This window comes from Choloepus didactylus, chromosome 13 (genome assembly GCF_015220235.1).
Source record: "Choloepus didactylus isolate mChoDid1 chromosome 13, mChoDid1.pri, whole genome shotgun sequence".
Lineage (NCBI taxonomy): Eukaryota > Metazoa > Chordata > Mammalia > Pilosa > Megalonychidae > Choloepus > Choloepus didactylus.
The window spans coordinates 63,591,454-63,611,259 of NC_051319.1; the positions used below are offsets into that span (position 1 = coordinate 63,591,454).

The window sequence follows — 19,806 nt, forward strand, 5'->3', positions numbered from 1 at the left end:
GAGGGGCTTTATTCCAGCGTCACAGGGCAGAAGAATCTATTCAGTTCACAAACTTGCTCTGTCTTCTAGTTGACTTTAGCTTTCAGTCTTTGTTTTAATGGAGTCAAGAACCAAGTAAGTACAGAAATTAAATTTCCTGTCTTGGGTGGAATGCGTCAGCCGCCAATCAGAATTGGAACTTTGAAACAGAGCTGGAGTTTGATTGCATTGCTGGTTTTAGACTGAAAGCTCCTTTCGTCACCATTCTGCTGTTCTTGGGAGAAGCAAGGCCTTGTGGTTCCGAAATTTCTCCAGCTTAGCATTGTGAACCATGATGCTGGTCACTAAGCCAGCCTTATGAGTGCTCACTAATGAAACAGGGGACTTTCTAAAACAAAATGTCTACAGTTCAAAATGCGTGGGCTGTGTACATAAGAGAAAGGATCATCTTTGAGGTCCTGGCAGGCCGGATCGCCTCCTGGGCATTGTTCCTTCTGCAACAGAGCTCTCCTCTCCAGGGAATATGCACAGTTTCCTGACAAAGCAGGAAACAGGAAGGAGTAAAAAGGGTAGTAGAGGAGGGTCAATGAAGTCAGTATTTCTTGACTTTTTTTTTTTTCAGAAGAGTTAATTTCCCAAACCCATTTTAAAAGGAGACTAAAGCTTTTAAATCTTTAAAAAGGAAAATTATGACATGCCATTCAGCACTTTTTGTTTCAAAAATATTCAAAAGAAAGAGTATGTGTGTGCGTTATAGGTATAAATTTTAGTTCATAACACTGAGCTGCAAGAAATGTCATTCTTTTTTTTTTTCCCTCTAAATCAAATGTAATCCGCTATGGGTCTCCATTCGGGCTGAAGGAAAATTAAATCTCTGTCATTTTAGGGGTTGCCCCTAGGGCTGTCAGTAATTCGGTACATTGAAGGAAGAGCTTTGGAGCTTCATTATTTACTGGTCACAGTGATTGCTGAGGTCAAGCTCACCTGTTGCCTTGAAGGCTGTGTCTGGGCTGCTTCCGCCACACTTGGGCAGGGCATCGTGGTCAGTGGAGGAAGCCCAGTGCTTCAGGTGGGAAGAAAATAGAAAGAAAATGGCCATTCCCATCCCAGACTTTGAGACTGGCCCACTTCTCTTGCACCCAATTTCTGTTCTCCACTCTTCTTTGCCCCCATTTTGAGTTGCAAATGTCTTCTGGTACCTGGAAAATTCTGCTTCTGCCCTAAAACAGAGTCACCAGCAATACCCTAAGGCAAAGAAGCAAAAAGACTTGGCAAACTTCAGGAGGGAGAAGGAAGATGCCTCACATTTCTTCCAGGCTCCTACAGCAACTGGGAATAAGACAATTAGTATCACAGTAGATTCTCCTGCCAGAAATATTTCATCTTATTTTTTTTACAAGAAAGAGAACAAAGCTGAACAATCTGCTATAATAGGATTATAGAATCAGAGCACAAAATGAGGTGGTGGGGCTACTCAGATATCTGACACTAAGCTAATACTTTCCCACTCAGCTTAAGGAATCATCCATCTGAATGAAGATTTAGTTTTGAACCTATCAGATTCACTAGCTTTACATATTAATGGATTTTTAGTTCAGCAACAAACACTTAAAAACCCCAAAATAAAAATAGTCAATGTATTTAAATAAGCATCCTGACCTCTTTACCTCCCTACCCCATAACTTAATCTATTCTTTATCACAGTTTGAGTTTGGCATACATTTTCATAGAAACCCTGGCTCTTTCATATGAGAGAAGTGTCAGGGAGTCACATGACCTGGGTGTACCCCTGAGAAGTAGCAGAGGTTCTCTGATGTCCTCATAATCACACAGAGGAAGAGAGAACAAGCTGTCCTGTTTCCCTCATTAGATAGAGCAAGGATGGATGTCTCTAGTTGACATTAAAATTCCTCAGAGAAATTAAGACTAGAGTGGGAATGTGGACACCTAATTGACTCAAATGCCTGCTTAATTCTGCCTCTGGGACCCTAGTAAAAGAAGGAAAAGATCCAAGTGGTCATCTATGAGTGATGCCTTGAAATCTTGGTCCAGGAATTTGGTAGAAGGACAAATGGCTCCTCTTGGGGAGCAGGGATCACCTGGGATCATGTAACTTTAGAGACCAATGGCAGGCCATATACTGGGTTAGAGTCAACTCCAAACACCACAGCCACTGAATGGCCCTGTCAGTAAAGCCCTGGGAAAAAAGAGTGGTGCAACGGACCCTAGTTCCAGGAATACACTGGACTCTCTTTTTAGTTCCTGAGAAATTTTAATTTTTCTTGCTAAAGGGAAAATAAGGCCAAAAATATAACATTTTAAAGACTCTCAGCTCTGTGAGGGGGTTCTATTTGCTATTTATTTTTCTAAATTGGTCACAGCTTGATAGCAAAGAAACTAAATTTCTTTTCAATGCCCTTTAAAATTAGATTCAACTCGATTACTTTGAAAAGGTTTCCCAGTGTGTTTCAACAGCAGAGGATGACTTTGTTTATAACAAGCAGATTTATCTTTACTTTTTCTTATAAAGGACAAGTTAGTTTTGAGTTATTAAATTCCTAGAGAATGTTTGCAATTACTTGTCTTTAAATACCAATGAAACATTCATTTCCCACAGTTTAAGTGTATCTGAGATCTGTAACACGTGAAGCGAGCACTGATTCCAACTACTGATAAAGGGTGAAGAGAAGGCATTAACCCCTGGCCACCACCGGTCACTCACTCCCTGACCACGTGGCACTTTTGCCTGAGGGTTAGCCTCAGAAAACCATTAATCCTACACCAGCTTTTCAGTAGACTCCTTAAAAAGACATCCTTATTAAGCAATAAACACCATTTGTGGGTTTTCCTTCCAAGGAATTAACCACACTGGGAATTATGTGTATCCAGAGCCAAGAGCTAATACCAAATATTTTGCATAGATTTAAGGTCATTCAACAGCCAGTTCAGGGAATGGTTGGTTTGGCCTGTGGTGATGGAGGGCATGGCAGTGGTCACCTGCTGTGCCCAATAGGAGGTCAAGAGTTCATTGTGCTCTTTCTCTTCTCCCCACAGTGCACACAAACACACACTTCTGTCTTTCTTGTCAGGTCATCATGCTCAGCAGGAAAATGAGCAAGTATGTGAGGAAGACTTTGGGAAAGTAGGGGTGAGGCTGTGATGGGAGGCTGCTCCTAAACAGAGCACACTGTCAGCCTACTGAACAGCATTGCCAGAATCATGATGGAAAAATACAGTTAGCACGAAAAGGAGCTTCTGATCCTGCTGAACAGATGTCTCCTTGCCATAATTTCATTGTATATAATCAAATAACCACGTTTTAACCTGCCTTCAATTTTTGACCTGTAGAATATTAATTTTTAGCCTGTATGATTTTCAAGGATTCTTGGAGGGATAATTGTATAATTACTAAGCCATAAGTATGTAACCAACCTATCCAGGTAGATATTGATTACATAGTTCCAGAGCGGACCCCTAGGGCAAATTGAGTCTTACCAATGTAACAGTTCAAAAAGTTTTTTAAAGTGCTAATACCAAAAAGGTTAAGTAAAGTAATTGGGGCTTAACACTATAGACATTGGAGTTTCTGCTCAAAAACTATAGTTTCACATTCTAAGAGATGGCCTGAAGTATGCTTTCGTTGTGTTTTCATTTCTAATACCCTAGCTCTGGGGTCCAGTCAGCAGGAGGTGAAGGTGACAGCCAAGGACCCGGGGAGATGGCCTGTGTTCCAGAACCCCGAGAGCAGATCTGCCCCCACCCCATGTCTGGCGGCATTCACCAGGTGTTCTGTGTCCCCTTCACAGCTCCTGTACCTCCTACCCTCACCTCTGCCTCCTCACAGTTCAGGTTGCTTTCAGAGAGAAAACGCTTTTTCCATTCTGTAGTTCGTGCCTATGTCTTGGAAGGCAGGAGACTCCAATCTTGAACTGTTTTTCCACAGATAAAAGTGACAGTTTCTCCTCTGAATTGGGCCACAGTTTGAAGTCATTGGTCATTGCATAGTAAAATTATAGAATTATCTGCTAATAAGGTAGAACCTTGTGTGCAGAAAAATACCCATATTGTGGGAATATTTTAAATGATCAGATCCTTCCAGTATCTATTCACAGCTTAGAAAACTCTCTTTATAAAAGCTGGAAAAGTTCCCAAAAGTAACACTATTGGCCTTTCTTTGCATAAAGTCCTTATACCACAGGGAAAAGAAGAAAGCAGATAGATTCCGTCACAGGAAAACAGTTAAAGTTTGGTACCAAAGTATAGTATGATGAGTTAAGACATTAAAAAAAAAACTTGGAATGAAGACCCCAAAGTACTGCCCTAGGAAGCCAGAAAATGACAATGTGGAATTCGTGAACACCGTGACTTATCAGTAGGAGGTTACACAAGGGAGACCTGCTTGGGAACCAAAATCATGCCATCAAAAATCCATTCTTTCAGCATGCTAATCATGCTTTAAATGTAGTCAGAAAATTTAACAAATAACCACTCACTTCTCCCACCTCTACCCCTCTTTCCTCATTCCCCAAGTGTCCAGTACAGTTTTGAATAGTGTAACCCTAGCAGGGGTACATATTCTATTAATGTCATATTTGAACCATGTGTCTGCCCACCACTATGGGTATCTTTCACATTCATAGAGAAGGGCCTATTCTTTTTCTTTTTCTTTTTTAGAAAACCATTCTTCTGCTTTATTCATTCCAGTCTTTCTCATGCATATTTTACGGGTATGTTTTTTACATAGCCTAAATCATGGAATGCACAATTCTGCACATTGCTGTTTTCCACTCAGTCCTATAGGAAGCATTTCCCCCATGATTGCCAAACAATCTTTAATTTGGTTGTTATGGCTTTTAAATCTTTTTCTTCCATTTTTTATTAGAGCAATTGTAGGTTTAAAGAGAAATCATGCTCCTGCAAAAAGTGCAGAGTTCCCATATAACACCCCACTGCATGTGCACACAGTTTTCCCTATTGACATTTTCCATTAGTGTGGTAACTTGGTTACAATTGAAACAATAATATTGTAATTATACTATTAATCATAGTTAATAGTTTATATTAGAGTTCATTCTTTGTGTTGTAGAGTTCTATGTTGTTTTTCATTCTGGTCACATACATAGAACCTAGAATTTCCCATTTTATCCACTTTCAAATACACAAGTCAGTGCTGTAATTGCATTCACAATGTTGTGCTACTATCACCACCACTAATTACCAAAATTTTTCTATCACCCCAAACAGAAGCTCTGTACCTATTAAGCATTAACTCCCCGCTCCCCAGCCCAACCCCAACCCCCAGTAACCTGTATTCTAGTTTCTGACCCTATGAATTTTCATATTCTAATTATTTCATATGAGTGAGATAATATAGTATTTGTCCTTTTCTCTCTGACTTATTTCAACATGATGTCTTCAAGGTTCATCCATGTCCTTGCATGTATCAGAACTTCATTCATTTTTATGGCTGAGTAACACTCCATTGAATGTCTATATCATATTTTGCTTATCCATTCATCTATTGATGGGCACTTGGGTTACCTAGCTTTAAACTTTCTTAATTAAGGTGGAGTTTCAAAGAAGTGACGGGTTGATTGAAGTGTAAAGGTACCAAACAGAGACTTCGCCCAGAGGCCTCCCATGTACCATAAACAAACATATTACCCTACCCATAGTCGTTTTCTTGACAGCCCCTTTTGGCCTCTGCTTGAAGACGATGGTTTGGGCTCCATGGATGAGCTCAACAGGCTTTTTCTTCCCACACTGAAAACAGTGCAGACTTCAGACCATGCTCCTGGATGGCCATTTATTCATTTCAGCATCTTTAGCTATAAGCCAGGCATTTTGCTGTGCCAGAATAAGGCATATGCCCTGACCCCAGGAAAATCATAATCAAGGGAAGATTAAAAGAAGGTACGGATAAAACATGGTAAGCACCATGAAAGATTTAAGAGCTCCATGAGAGCAGTGACCCTCGATAGCACCATCGTACCCCCAGCACATGGTGGAGACTTCATAAATACATGGAGAGAGGGAGAGAAATTAAGAAGACAAAGTACTAAGCCCTTCATCCCAGAGAATGACCCTGCATAAATCTAGGCTTTTTTATTGCAAATCCTCCTGCCTGCAGTGAGTTTCAGTTTGGGTACTCCAAGGGCAAGTTTTCCGATTTTCACCCAGAATTCCATTATTGAGTAGCTGGGATTTAGAGATGTTCTCTTAGCGAAGCTCTGGAGGAGATCACAAAAGTAGCAAGGTCTGCCTACCCTGGTTATCACTGGAAACGTAGTGTGTGCCCTGGACCACCTTAGACTCACCTTGTAACCTGCCGTCTGATAAGTGTTGGCCATGCAGATATGGAATCCATGCCTGGAGGAGTCAGCAAGTTAGAGCACTTGAAAAACTGTTATTTAAATTTAAGCGTTTTCTCCTTTCCAATTTTGGTCACTCAGGGTATGATTTTTACATCCAAAAATGAAATTGAAGAGCACCAAACTATCTAAATAATTCATGCCACAATTACCCAAATTCTTTTGTTCAATTGATTGTTGGTAATTCAGGATTTGGTAATTGAGGGGTTTAGGGAAGCTTGAGTTATCCTGGTATTATTCAGATAAACACCTCAAATTAACATTTTACTTGGTATTGACACAGCCCTGATCATGCTGGGTTTTGTCCTTTGTCTTTAGTGCCTTTGACCACAACACCCCTTACATTAAAGCAGAAATATCCATCAATATCTAAATGAGGATTTTATCCTTAGACTGCCACCAGGCTGCCTTTTAAAACTTTTGCTTTATTTAATTTTTAATTTTTATTTTTGTCAAATGTAATATTGGTACATATCCTAATCATACATTATAACAAAATTTCCTGTCCCCTGCTCACAACCTACCCTGTTTCCACTCCCCTGAAACAACCACTTTTCTTTTCCTTCAGATATTTTCTCTGGTATTCTGTATGTCTAAATAACATGCTCATACAGATTTTTAGTTTTAGATATTTTTCCTGTTTTCTATTGGCATCATACTATGGAAGATAAAAATGATAGCTATCACTTATAAAGTATTTGCAGTGTCCCAGAGAATATTCCAGGTGTTTTTTACATATTTACTGTTTTAATCTTCACAATGACCCTTTGTAGTTGATCTTACTATCCAAATCTTGAATATTGGAAACCGAGGCACAGAGAGGTTATCTATATTGCCCAGGGTTACACAGCAATGATAATAAATTATGAAGCCAGGATTTGAACTCAAGCAGTCTGGCTCCAAAGTCCATGTGCTCGACAAAAGACCTAAATTCTTCTAGCTCTGTTTTTATCACAACAGCCCCCCACATGTAAACACACACCAACTTCTTCTTCCCCTTCTCCCTCCATCCTTGCAATATAGTTATATCACTCTTTGGGGTTAAATCAGTCTTCAGTGTTTATGATGATGATCATTATATAAATATTAATCACACCTGGTCCATGTGGTGTACTATATTACAGTTCTTTTCTCTATATCTCTATAACTTTGTTTTTCCAGGAAATAATTTTGATTTCTTAGTTTAGAATTCACTTATATAAATACTCTGCCAGAACCAAAAATTATGTTTCAGTGTGTTCAGACAAATCAGGTATCACTGGTTGCACTCTGTTGGTGGAGACACCCTCTCTCCTCCTGACCCAGGCTGGACTGTTGTTATCCATCTGGCACTGTTACTCAGCTACCATCCTGGAGTTTCCCATCTCCAGTCTCCTGGGAAGTCCTTTGCTTCTCTCCTATGTAGAGCCCTCTTTCTTAAACCTGTCTTTTCTCTTTTGGGGGATTTATTCTCTCGTTTTTTGGTAAATGCGTCTCCCCATCCTAGGAAGATGAATCTGTGGTAGGTTTCTTGGGACTTTGCATTTCTGTAAATGTCTTCAGTCTCCCTTCATTGGATTAGAGTGTGTGGCTGGGTGTATAACTCTAGGTGGAAAATTATGTTCCCTCAGAATCGTGAATACACTATTTCTTTTTCTTCTTGCTTCCTGTGTGTCTGTTGAGAAGCCCCATTCCACTCTGATGGCTGATCCTTTGTAAGCGTTTATAGTTTTCTGTTTATCCTCAATATTTTTATTTTTTTCTAATTTTCTGTGATGTGGGGCATTTTTCATTCTGGGGTGGGCATACACCAAGCTTTTTCAATTGAAACCTATGTGCTTCAATTCTGGGAAATGTTTTCATACAATTTCTTTGAAAATTTCCTCTTCTCCAATTTCTCTGTTCACTCTTTCTGGACATCATATTATTCTAGTCTTGGACTTACTGGATCGATCCTCAGATTTTCTGACTTTTTTCCCTCTTTAGCCATACATTTGCCCTTTCTAGTTCTATTTTCTAGGATGTTTACTAAACTGTACCTTCCAACCTTTCTATTATTATTTCTGCTATAAGTATTAATTTCCAATAGCAGAGATTTTTTCTCTTTGTTCCTCTTTTACAGCATTATATATATTATTTAAATTTTATAATTGAATACAAATACAAATATATCTTCTCTCTCCTTTCTTATAAAAGTGGTGGCATACTGTACACACAGTTTTGCTTCTTGCTTTATTTCACCTAACATATTGGAGGTCTTTGTGTACTAGTATATAGAGAGTTTCTTAGTTTGTTTCCACAGCCACATATTATTCCAGTGTATGCATGTATGATATTTAATCCTTCTGCCTTTTATTATTTTTGAGATTCTGGTCTTTTTCTTGCTTATTTCTAACAGATCTTTATTTTGTATGAAGAGTAACCCTTTGTGATATGTATTGCAGACATTTTTCCCAATTTTTCTTTTTTGTTGTTATAATTTGTTTAAGTTCTCATCAGCTCCCTATATTATCTCTATTCATTTTGACTTCCTTGTCTCTGTATCTGTTGATCTCTATTTTTTATAGTAGAGCTTTCTTCAAATGTCTAGTGATCCCTAACTCTTTAATATTTAAGAACAACACTCTAAAGTCAAATAGAAGCTCAGGCTATGGGTGAGTCTCACTGACTGATAGACTTTGCTTCACAACACAGACTGATGAGAACTAGACTCTTGTTGGGTGACCCACTAATTGTCAGTATGTGTAGGCCTTTTTACATGGACTAGTGGATTTCTCAAGATAAGACAACTCCAATCTTCTGCTGGGTCTGTAAACCTGATTGCCAGCTGTCTGGGAATCAGACGAGCAGGAGATGGGGAAGGAGCTGTATTCCATAGGGAGACTTAATCCCACAGTCACCACCCTCTGAATCCAGAGTCTCTCTGGCTCACTCTTGCAGAAACCAACCTCCAGTCTTCCTTCAAACTGGTGGGAGGACAGTAACTTGGCTAATTTGGGTCACGGAGAAGATAATCTGGGATAAAAACTCCTACTTCCAAAAATGTTTCAAATAATCTCCCTATTTCCAGAACCCACATGATAGCCATTGTCACCTTCGGAGGTGCGTGGTGCATCTAATCCCTGCATCTGGCACTATAAACAAGTTAGTTGGCTTAACCTTCCACTTTTTCTTTCTGCTAAATCAGTTCCACATGCCCAGCCACCATCAAGTTTCTGAAATATTATTGGCATTTGGTCTGTCATGCCTTCTCCCATTTCCTTTATTTATAAAGTTTTATGACTTTTTGATTTCATTACTTTCATTTTAGTGTTGTTTTGCAAGAAAGGGGAAATATATGTATTTACTCCACCATGTTTAATTGGAAGTTCCTTGTATGTTTTTTGAGTAGCCGGATTTTTCTGTCTTTCACCTTCTAGCCTTTCCCTTTCCTGCCCATGGGCACCTCTCTAAAGTTCTATTCAGAGGAATAAATAGAAGTAAAAATTACAACTTTCAGGTGATCTTGATGATCAAATATTTACTAGAACACTGAGAACAGACTGCATGCTCTTTGTAAGCAAACATGATTTTGAGGCCCTAAACCACGCTTAGGATTCCCCTGCATCCAAATGTGTCCTCATGTTAATGAGCACCATTACCAGAAACAGCTTTGTTTTTGTCTGGTGTAGCAGCAGAAAAGAATTTATTAATATGTAGGCTTGCCCACCTCAGGACATTGTTCCTCTCTGGAAGTTTTTATAACCAGAATGGGCCTAATCTCTCATGAAAATAAAGGAATTTACCCAGAAAAATATTTCTTTAAAAAAACTAAACTGTTCCAAGCTTGAGCTTGTATTCCTTTCCATGGACTTACTAGGCATCAAGTATTGAGGTAAAAACAGCATTATTATTCCCTAGTTTCTTCTCTTTCCTATAGATTTACCTACTTGTGGTCTTCCAGTGTACTCAGTAATTACACACCCAAAGAAAAAGCATTCTTCTTTAAATTTGAAGACTCAGGCTTACTAGAGAATAAAAAGTGTCACCAGTGAATCCATGTAGGTACAATTTAAATATCTCATGTTTCTACTTCACCAGCATTAGTGATCTTGATATAGTATTTGACTCTGGTTGACACAAAATTCCTTTGACTGTAGAATGACTGGATTCTAATCAGTAAAACTAAGAGATAACTAAAAAGTACTCCGTAAATGTGTGTTAGTACATGACTATTGCTTTGATTGTTTAAAGAGTGGCTCATATGAAGAGAATAATTTTCCTGCTGGACTGAAGTAGACTTCAGTGTGGTCTGTATGGGGATAATTTCCATTTTTGGTGAGCTGCTTAGTGGTGGTGTCTTATAACTAGACTATGGTTTTATCTAATTTTGGCCTTGTGGTTTCTCTTCTGCTTAGGCATAATGACATCAATAGAAAAATGAAGAAATCCTACAGCAAAAAGCACATTGCTGAGCCAGAGTCAAAAGAATTCTTCTTGTAAATCACTTTTTTATCATCTCTCACTGTTGCCCTTTGGACGCCATTGGAAATTTTTGGACTACCTTCCATGGAAATAGAATCATGAGAACAAATCTTCACCAGCAGAAGAACAGAATATCAGGATGCCTTAAATTTATAGTAGTTAGACTATATGAGAAACATTTTGGGGTGATATCTGTACATATAACTTGTTTTTAAAGAGATACTATTTAAAGGCATGATTGAGCAAATGTATGTTTTTAAAGATTGCATTGATTCAACCAACTTACAGGACATTCACCAAGTCACTGATGTCATTTTGTATTTCATCAATTGCATGAGTATTTGATAATGTTGATAGAACATCCCTTTCCCCAGAATATGGGCAGTTTGGGCTCAACTCCTCAACGAAACCAGGTCAGTGGAATTATTTTCTGTCAAGAGTGTTTTTCCTATCATTTCTACTTTTTTGTATAGAGGAAATAAAACAATGTTAACAGCCACCTATAATCTTGAGGCACCTACTTTCTAATAAATTTGTGATGTTTTGATTTGTAAGGGACCTTGAGAGTATTTTGATTGCTGATATTTGATTTCAGGAACAAACTGCTCAGTTTAACTGTTTTCCCATGGGGTTCAAATAAAACATGCTAGTTTTCAGAATGTACTAAAGCATCAGACAGGTATATAAAGTCAGTTCCTTCTACCTTCTCAAATCACAGCATTGACATGGGAAAATACTAATGACAGCTATGGATTTGGCCCTTCCTTAGGTCACTTTTATCAGCCTCTAACACCTTACGAGTCCTGTCTAATCCTTTTAGGAGACACTGTGGAGCCTGGGTTCATAACAGCCCAGTTGTTGATACAGGTCTTTCAATCCATGTAAGCGGTGGGCTCCAGAAGGTTTTGTCCTATCATGTAAAAATATATTTCTGTTGAAACTTCAAGAGTGTTATTTTCAAAGTGTTGGCATGGCCTGTAAGAGGACTGTGAAGTCTTAGTTTGAAAGTAGAGTGTGTTCTTACCAGTAGGAGGGAACACATTATGCTATTGACATTTACTACCAATGTTACTGCTCTCAAAGGTATACTGTTCTGTATCCTGGTTGACAAATAGACCATGGTGCTGAATTAGGAGGTAATCGCACATATGTGGTTCATATGACCAGCTCAGTCTAGACAAGATAGAATAAGGTATAGAAGAAGGAGCTAATCTTTGAAGGGACTATTATGTGGAAGTATTACTACTCCCCTTTTATAGATTAGAAAATCAAAAACTTCAGAAAAGTTAAGTCCTGTGTCCAAAGCAACACTACTAGCAAATAACAGAATCAGGCTTTAGTAGGTGGTGGCTCTTTGTCCCCACAGTACCCCACTATCTCTTTATTGCCTTAAGTGCTAGACCAGCACACAGGAAACATGAATTCTAGCATTGGCTGTATTTCTGGCCAACTCTTTTGGTCTTGAGCAGGAGACCTTATCTCCTTGAGAAATCTGGAAATAGGGAGGCTGGCCAACATACGTGATCTAAGTGGCTCCTTCCAACTCATAGAGCAACAAGTCTATGAATTTCAACCAGTTTGCTCTGTCCTTGTTCGGTTCCTGTGAGTTGCTATTGGTAGAGCTTGGTGCTATTCATGGTTCTGCATTTCTTGCATTGTCTTTTCCTCAGGTGGGATGCCTTAGCTCTGATATTGGCTGCTTGATCTCATCTGCCCGTCTTGATCGCTTCCTCACATTTCCCTACCCTGTCCAATTGCTTGAAATTGTAGGAAGGAATATATGGCAAGCACATGTGAAATGTAGATTCCAGTGTTTTCTTTCTGCTTGGTGCAGAGGTGACACAGCATTTACGTTTAGCCTTAGAATGGAGCCTCTGAAGGAAGGGGACCCAGGGAGTACTCTCTGTCCCCTGAAGATCCTGGTTTTGCTCTTAGATCGTATTCTCAAACTTGAAAGTTGAGAAGGGGTTTGGAGATTCTGCAGAGATTTTATGAGCCAGACACAGAGTTCCCAATTAAACATAGCAGAGAAAATTTCAAGAGTTTGAAAGAAAGAGATGCTACCTTGGCCAGAAAACTAACAATCGGTTGTTTATTGACACAAGCATTTTAGATAACACTGTACTAAGTACCAAAGAGCAAAAAAGAAAAAAGATGAAGTAGGAAAGTTGAGCAGATTCAGATCAGCCAGGCTGCAAGACAATGCATTCTGTTGAATGATGTCACTAACACACGAAAAAAGCTGCCCTTAAGTTATATGTGCACATACCTTTCCCTTCCAGATCCTTTATGAAATGAATAAATTACATTTGTTTGCAATTAGTAGAAATATTTTTACCCTTACCACAAACTTGGTTTTGTGTAGAATTTTTTAAATGAAAGAAAAATTGTTTCTTTTATTCTCTATAGAAATTGAGACACATTTGCATGTTAAAGAGAGTAAGAGTGTTTCCTTTTAGTAAGCAGAGCTTTGGGACTCAGCTCCAGCTCCCTCCCATTGGGATGGTAAAATGAGGAAAGCCCTATCTGCATGCCTAATTACATGCAGCAGAGCAGGAAACTCAGCTCTATTGTAGAAACTGTCACAACATCTGTCAGGGTCTTTTAAAGGCTGGCTTCTTTTATGTGACTAAAGGGACTTTTATTGCCAAAGTTCAACACATCAAATTGAGAATGTTTCTTAGAAAAGATAAAGAGACGAAATGCTCGCCACTCCGAATGGGTTGAATTCCCATTATTTATTCTCATGAAACATTAGCATCAAGACTTCAAGCCCAATAAAAAGTTCTAGGTGCACACCATGGGGGCTGGGGTGAGGATGAGGCTCTCAAAGTATATCTTCAAGAACAATTTTGAGAATTATTCATAGTGAATATTCATAAGCCATGCACTGGATGCTACAGGCTAGCAGAAATAGCAATAAGATAAATATTTAAATAATTACCTGAATGACTCCCTGATACAAAAGGGAATAGACGCTAGTTTTTCAGCAGCCACTTATATGCTTACTGCTAAGCTGATAAACAAAGTAAGAATAAACAATTCACTGCAACAGAGTTGGTACCATTTCCCCTACAAAAACAGAGTTCATAGTGACCAGAACCCAAACCTCATTTTGTTGAGGGGCTGTCTTTATGTTCTGTGGTATCTCAGGTATTATCTCCCTTGGTTCTTTATTGCTGAGTTTTATATAACTTTTCAAGGGCTGTTTCCTGTCTCCCAAGACCTTAACTTAACATTTGCTGAAGTCAACATCTTTGTGTCACCCCTCGTAGATGATGGTTAGGAAATATCTACTAACAATTTTTTGAACACCCTATCTCCACCTTCCTTTTCTTCTCATTTTAAAAGTATTCTTCCTTTTCTACTTCTTCTTCTTCCACATTCTCTCTCTCTCTCATTCTCCTTTCCTCTTCACTCCCTTCCTCTCTCCTCTGCATCTTTGCCCTAATATTTTTTCCCCTTTTTTCCCCTCTCTTCTCTACTCTCTGCCCATTGAGATTCCGAGATCTCTAAGCCTTTTCTTTCTTGGAAGAAGGCAGGCAAAGTAATTGCAGAATAAACAAAAATGTGCTGAACCCAGGTTTTCAATAAAAGGTAAATCATCTCTCTCTCCTTACTGGAGCAGGTAAATAGAACAGGCATCATTCAACATGCTGATGTATTCAACAAAGTGTGACTGAGCCCATGCCAAGTGTGAGACACTGTGTGAGGCACTCTACTCGAATAAAAAAGATCAGAAGTGGAGACTGGAGAAGATGCGGCATAGAGAGGAGTGGAAGTTAGTTAGTCCCCCCAGAGTAACTAATAAACAACCAGGAAATATAGAAAAAGATCTAGAATAACTGCTGGTGGACGACTGTGACTGTCCACACATCGTGCAACAGTCTGAATTGGGAGAAATGCCTGAGATTACAGCATAAAATCTATGTTGTTCACTTCTGCATGGTTGAAGAGATTCACACTGTACTGTCCTCATTCAAGTCTGAGGGAACGGTTCCGTTGATCTCCAGATTCTGGCTTTTCCCTGTGGATTTCCCTCTTTATGTTTGAAGTTCATTCTGTTTATATAGGACTCTAGTCACCCCGATTAAAGCCCAACCTGATTCAGTTGAGCGACCGTTTTACCAAAGTATCATCTTGAAGAGAGATTGTTTACAAACACCAGTCTCTTACACTAAATTCACCCATGGAACCTGGAGGAGAAAGCATGGAGGTTCTCCTAACAGTCACCTTGATGCTGAAAGTGGCAGTAAGAGACCCTCAGGACTGTTCAAGGAGAGACCCCGACGTGTGAACAGCCTCTGCAGTGTAAAGGAAAGGAATCGCTTTGGCATTGTATAACACACCATGAAATACCTTTTGATGACAGGGTTTCCACACGTGGTACTATATAGGCATTTTTGGCCAGATAATTCTTAGTTGTGGCGGGCTGTCTTATACAAACCCTGTGGATTATATAGCACATCCATGGCCTCTATCTGGATGCCAGATGCACTTCACCTAATTGACGTAACCAAAAATGTCTCCAGATATTGCCAAGGACCCATGAGAAGCAAAGTCAATACTCAGGGAGAACCACCACTTCATGTGTATGCAACAACCCCCTGTTAGTCTTGGAAGCAGTAAAAGGTTTTCAGTATTATGTACTACTTTGAACTCAAGGGAAGTTAATTAACACATATTTGCTGGTCAGGGAATAGAGAAAACCTGTATCCTGCAAATCATTCTTTGTTTGCAAGCAGGGATTTCTCTATGCATGTATCCTTGAACTCTACTAAATCACCTGAGAATGGGGAACTATTTGGCTGTGTTGGTTTCTAGTCCAGATTCTCTTTCTCCCATAAGAATCTTTAAGATTTGCTCTCAGGCTACTTGTTGAATCATACTTTGAAGGTTATCACTGCTATGTATATATGTTAAAGTTCACAATAAAAATGCATTAAAAATTTAAAAAAAAAATCAGAAGTCAGTATCAGCCATAGGAGGGGCATACAGAGATTGATGTGTGTCTACCAAAGTGCATTTAGAGAGACTTGTGGGAAAGGTATTGTAACAGTCTTCTAACAATGGTTCCCAAACTTTACTGCATGTTAGAGTCAACTGGAGAGCATTTAAAATCTGATGCCCAAGCTGAAGTCCACTGCCCCTCAAAAATAAATGTGAAGCTCTAGGGGTGACACGGAGGCATCAGTATTTTTCAAACTCCTCCAGGATTCCATTGTTCAACCAAGTTTTAAAAACCAGTGCCTTGCTACTCAAAATGGGATTTAGGAAACCATCAGTATTGGCACCATCTGGGAACATGTTAGAAATTCAGAATCTTCTGGCATTCATCATGGCCTCCCATCTTTAACTATGTGGTGCTGTGAGCTGTCTATCAAGATAATTTTTTCAGAAGAATAGTTTGACAAGACTATATCCTCAAAGAAAGGGGAATGGTGGCATATACCTAAACCTGAAATAGGGTGGGAGAGGAGACTATCAGATGTTTTAGGGATTGTGTGTAATTTGTGTATCATTTGAAAAATCATATTCATTACCACAATGTAATTCTATATGTGGGTAATTTAAAAATCATACAATTATGATTATATGATTGAGGCTTCTTTTTCAGAGAGGATAAATAGAAGAGAGAAGAAGAATTTTTCAATGTAGGATGACATATTTCACTTTTAAATTTAATCATAATGGGGCTAGGTTTTGAACTGTTAGAGAAATTAAAGATTTCTCTAAATTTACTAAATTACGTTTATACAAGTCAAATCACCAGAAAGCTAACCATCTGGCAGTGGCAAAATGATGACAACAGCACACCATAGCAAAGATAAAAACCCACTCCCAATACCATTCCCAGCTACAACTGCAGGGGCTCCCTGTGACATGCCAGCAAGCATGTCATGATGCATGTTATTTATGACCTCATTACATATTGTAGTGCTTTACTATATGCCAGCCTTCTTTAGTACACACATACACATGCACAGAATGTCTACCATATGTTAGGCTCTGTTCCGAGTGGTAGAAATGCATCCATAAATCTATGGTAATAAATGCACAAGAAGTGCTCTTGGTGAAATATGGAAAGTCTGAGCACTACACGATAAATTTGAAAAGTACAGTGATCTGTTGTAACATCATACTCATGCTTATATATATTTCTATAATTCTATTTATATTTTCTTCCAACAGAATTTGTTCTTGCAGTGGTGCAGTCAATTAGGTGCAAGGGAGGAAGAATTTAAATGCTATTAATTGTGGTAGACAGTGCTAGTTGCCTTCTCAGTATCCTCTCTTCCTTCCTTCCTAATTAAGAGAACCTAGTTAAATGCTCCCAGGTAGAATTCCCTCCCCAGATGCCCTTGAAACTAGGAGTGGGCATGTGACTCAGTTCTGGCCACTGAAAGATAAGTGGATATCAGAGTGTGGAGCTTTAGAAAATTTTGTGGAAGTAGAAATTTATCTGGCACTCATCTTTTGCTCACTTGTACTTCACCCTTCTCACTCTCTGGGTGGTGGAGCACGGCCTCTTATAGCCAGGAAGACAAAAAGAAAGAGAAACAAAGAGAAAATAAGCTGGTTCCATCAGACGCTGCCCAAGCTCCGGACTGTCCACCACCCCATATTATTTGTTAAGTGATTAAAATAACACCTCTTACTTGACTAAGTCACTGATATCTGGCTTCTGGTAGGGACAGCCGAATATAAAACCAAATTGATATACTCAACTGATAGAATAAAGAGTATACACTCAGGTCACTGAAATAAAGCAACACAAATTGTATTCTTTCACAAATTGAATTCCATTGATAAATAGGTCTAGGAGATGACTGGCTGTGCTCCAGGGTTAAAGTATGCTTATTAGTTTTGTAAACAGGGTCTATAAAATCTTGTGATACACCGTGATGCACGACCTTCAGAAAAAAAAAAAAGAAAAAAAAAAAAAAAACCTTTATTCCCCCAGCTGCTGGCAGAGAACCCTCAGTTGTTAGCCTTCTCTGGGAAATGCCCTTGGATGGAGAGAACCACCTTGCTCAATAGCTCACTCCTTCCCTGGGAAACTCAATACAAGGAACAGTCAATGAAAGGATATAAGGACTCAAACCACCCACTCAACTAGAACAATTCCAAAGGGCCATCCTGGCTCTAGAGCTCACCATGGGTTTGGCCCATCTTCCTCCTTTGCTCAATCTAGTTTCCATTCCCGTCTATAGCTGTTGATCCTGGGGGCACTAGACTACATACTTCCTGCATGTTAATCTCCATGTCAGGGTCTGCTTGCCAGGGAACCCAATCTGTGACAGCATATTGGTCTGTTAAAGTCTTGACGAAGTCCCGGAGTACCAAAGAAACTGGTTTAATTGTGTTTGGTGATTAAATTTATTTGTAAACCTGAGCACTTTTCTTATAGAATACATTTTTACATTACTCCAGTTTGGGAAGTGCTGGAATAAATTCTGGGTCATTATACATACATGGAATTTAGGTCATTCTGTTTTCATGAAGGCCCAGTGTCAAATCAAAATGTGCATGCCAGGACAGAACAACTTAACCAAACCTCAGAAAAATCCAGCCAAAGTTATATTCTATTTGAATATATTTCATTTTTTTTTCTAATGATGTCAAATTGATACTTGATATAGTAGCCTATGGTCATTATTACTGAAACATACCATCCCACAGCCCTTCCATAGGCTATGGGTCCAGATGTAATACCTCAACCTCATTTCACTATTGATGTTGGGACTACATCCTAAGTCCCCATAGAAATGCCTTCTCTGAACTATGCCTTTTATCAAAAATCAATATAAGAAATAAACATATAGCAGAAAGTTTCTTATACTTTTTTATAAAACAGTTATTGAAACCATAATATGTTTAAAAAGGCAATGATTTTTAGGGGTCATAAAATAAATTCCTCCTAGAGTTAGTTGCTTGGAAAAAATCTGCTTCTATAGAGAAACTAGCATGTTTCTTTTTATTAGAATAAATAATATTTATTCTAATAAGAACCTTATATAACTTGTGTATTCCTTTTTGTCTTGCCTTCCAGGAAAAGGTCAGAAGTAAACTTTGCATTAAATTTCAGTAGCAATTCTTAACCTAGTTTTTCTAGTATGCCTCTTTCTCCAACTCCACCTCCTTCCTTTGTTCTTACTTCTTTATCCTTTTTATAATGGTTGTAACATATCTGTGTCTTCAATTATAAGCCACCTCTAGCCCTTCTGAAAATAAGCAGACTGGAATAAGTGTAATGTTCCCACATTTTTTTTCCATCTTGTCCCACTACTTGCCCAATCCTGCTCATTCATTTCCCTTAACTTACTCCCACAAGTACTGTGCGTGAGGCAATACCAATTCAATGCATAAGACGATTGTTGCCCTCAAGTGCTTATTGTCTGTCAAGAGCAGGAGAAATCACATACACACGTACGCAAAGTGCAAGACAAGGTATAATACGTATGTTGGAGCTTAGGGCAATGCAATTGAGTGGAGGAAGAAACCACTTTGGGTCTGGCTGAACTGTCAAGACTTTAACAGTTCCCCAGGGGCCATGTAAGGTTCTCATTTGACAGAGGCAGACAAATATACTGAGACTCGATGACTGGGTACCTATGTCCCCATGTGATGTGATTAAGTGATCACAGATATGACCACAGCACTATATGTCTACAGCCAAATGGCCTTACTGGTAACTTGTCAAACAGAGAATCTTGGAGAATGTCTAATCTGCCCTTACTTTGATCAGGTAATATTTCCCAACCCACATGGAGGTGGGCAGAGATTCAGAAGTGACTTTTCTACTTTATACACCTGGTCTCCTTGTTCCAACCCAGATCCAGGGCCTTCGTCCTAGATGCTTAGAGCCTTCATTGTGACCAGCCCTTTGGCCAGAATGATGTATTCCTCCTTGTGGGGACCCTGGAGGCAGCCCACTCAGAGCTCTCCTCAAAAGAACCTGCTGTGGGGAGCACCTTCAGTTCCATTATGACACTTGCCCTGAAGTCACACT

General features: G+C 39.1%; 1 protein-coding gene across 3 annotated transcripts in view; it reads left to right on the forward strand.

Annotated features, from left to right (window-relative positions):
* LOC119508109 (synuclein alpha interacting protein) overlaps positions 1–11,347 on the forward strand; it is a 144,292-nt gene extending 132,945 nt beyond the window's left edge. For all 3 annotated transcript variants that reach the window (XM_037801566.1, XM_037801564.1, XM_037801567.1), the window contains one exon: positions 10,727–11,347. In XM_037801566.1, coding sequence (XP_037657494.1) covers positions 10,727–10,811 — 85 coding nt within the window. In that variant the 3' untranslated portion in view covers positions 10,812–11,347. The remainder of the gene's footprint in view (positions 1–10,726) is intronic.
* Positions 11,348–19,806: the final 8,459 nt, after the last annotated feature.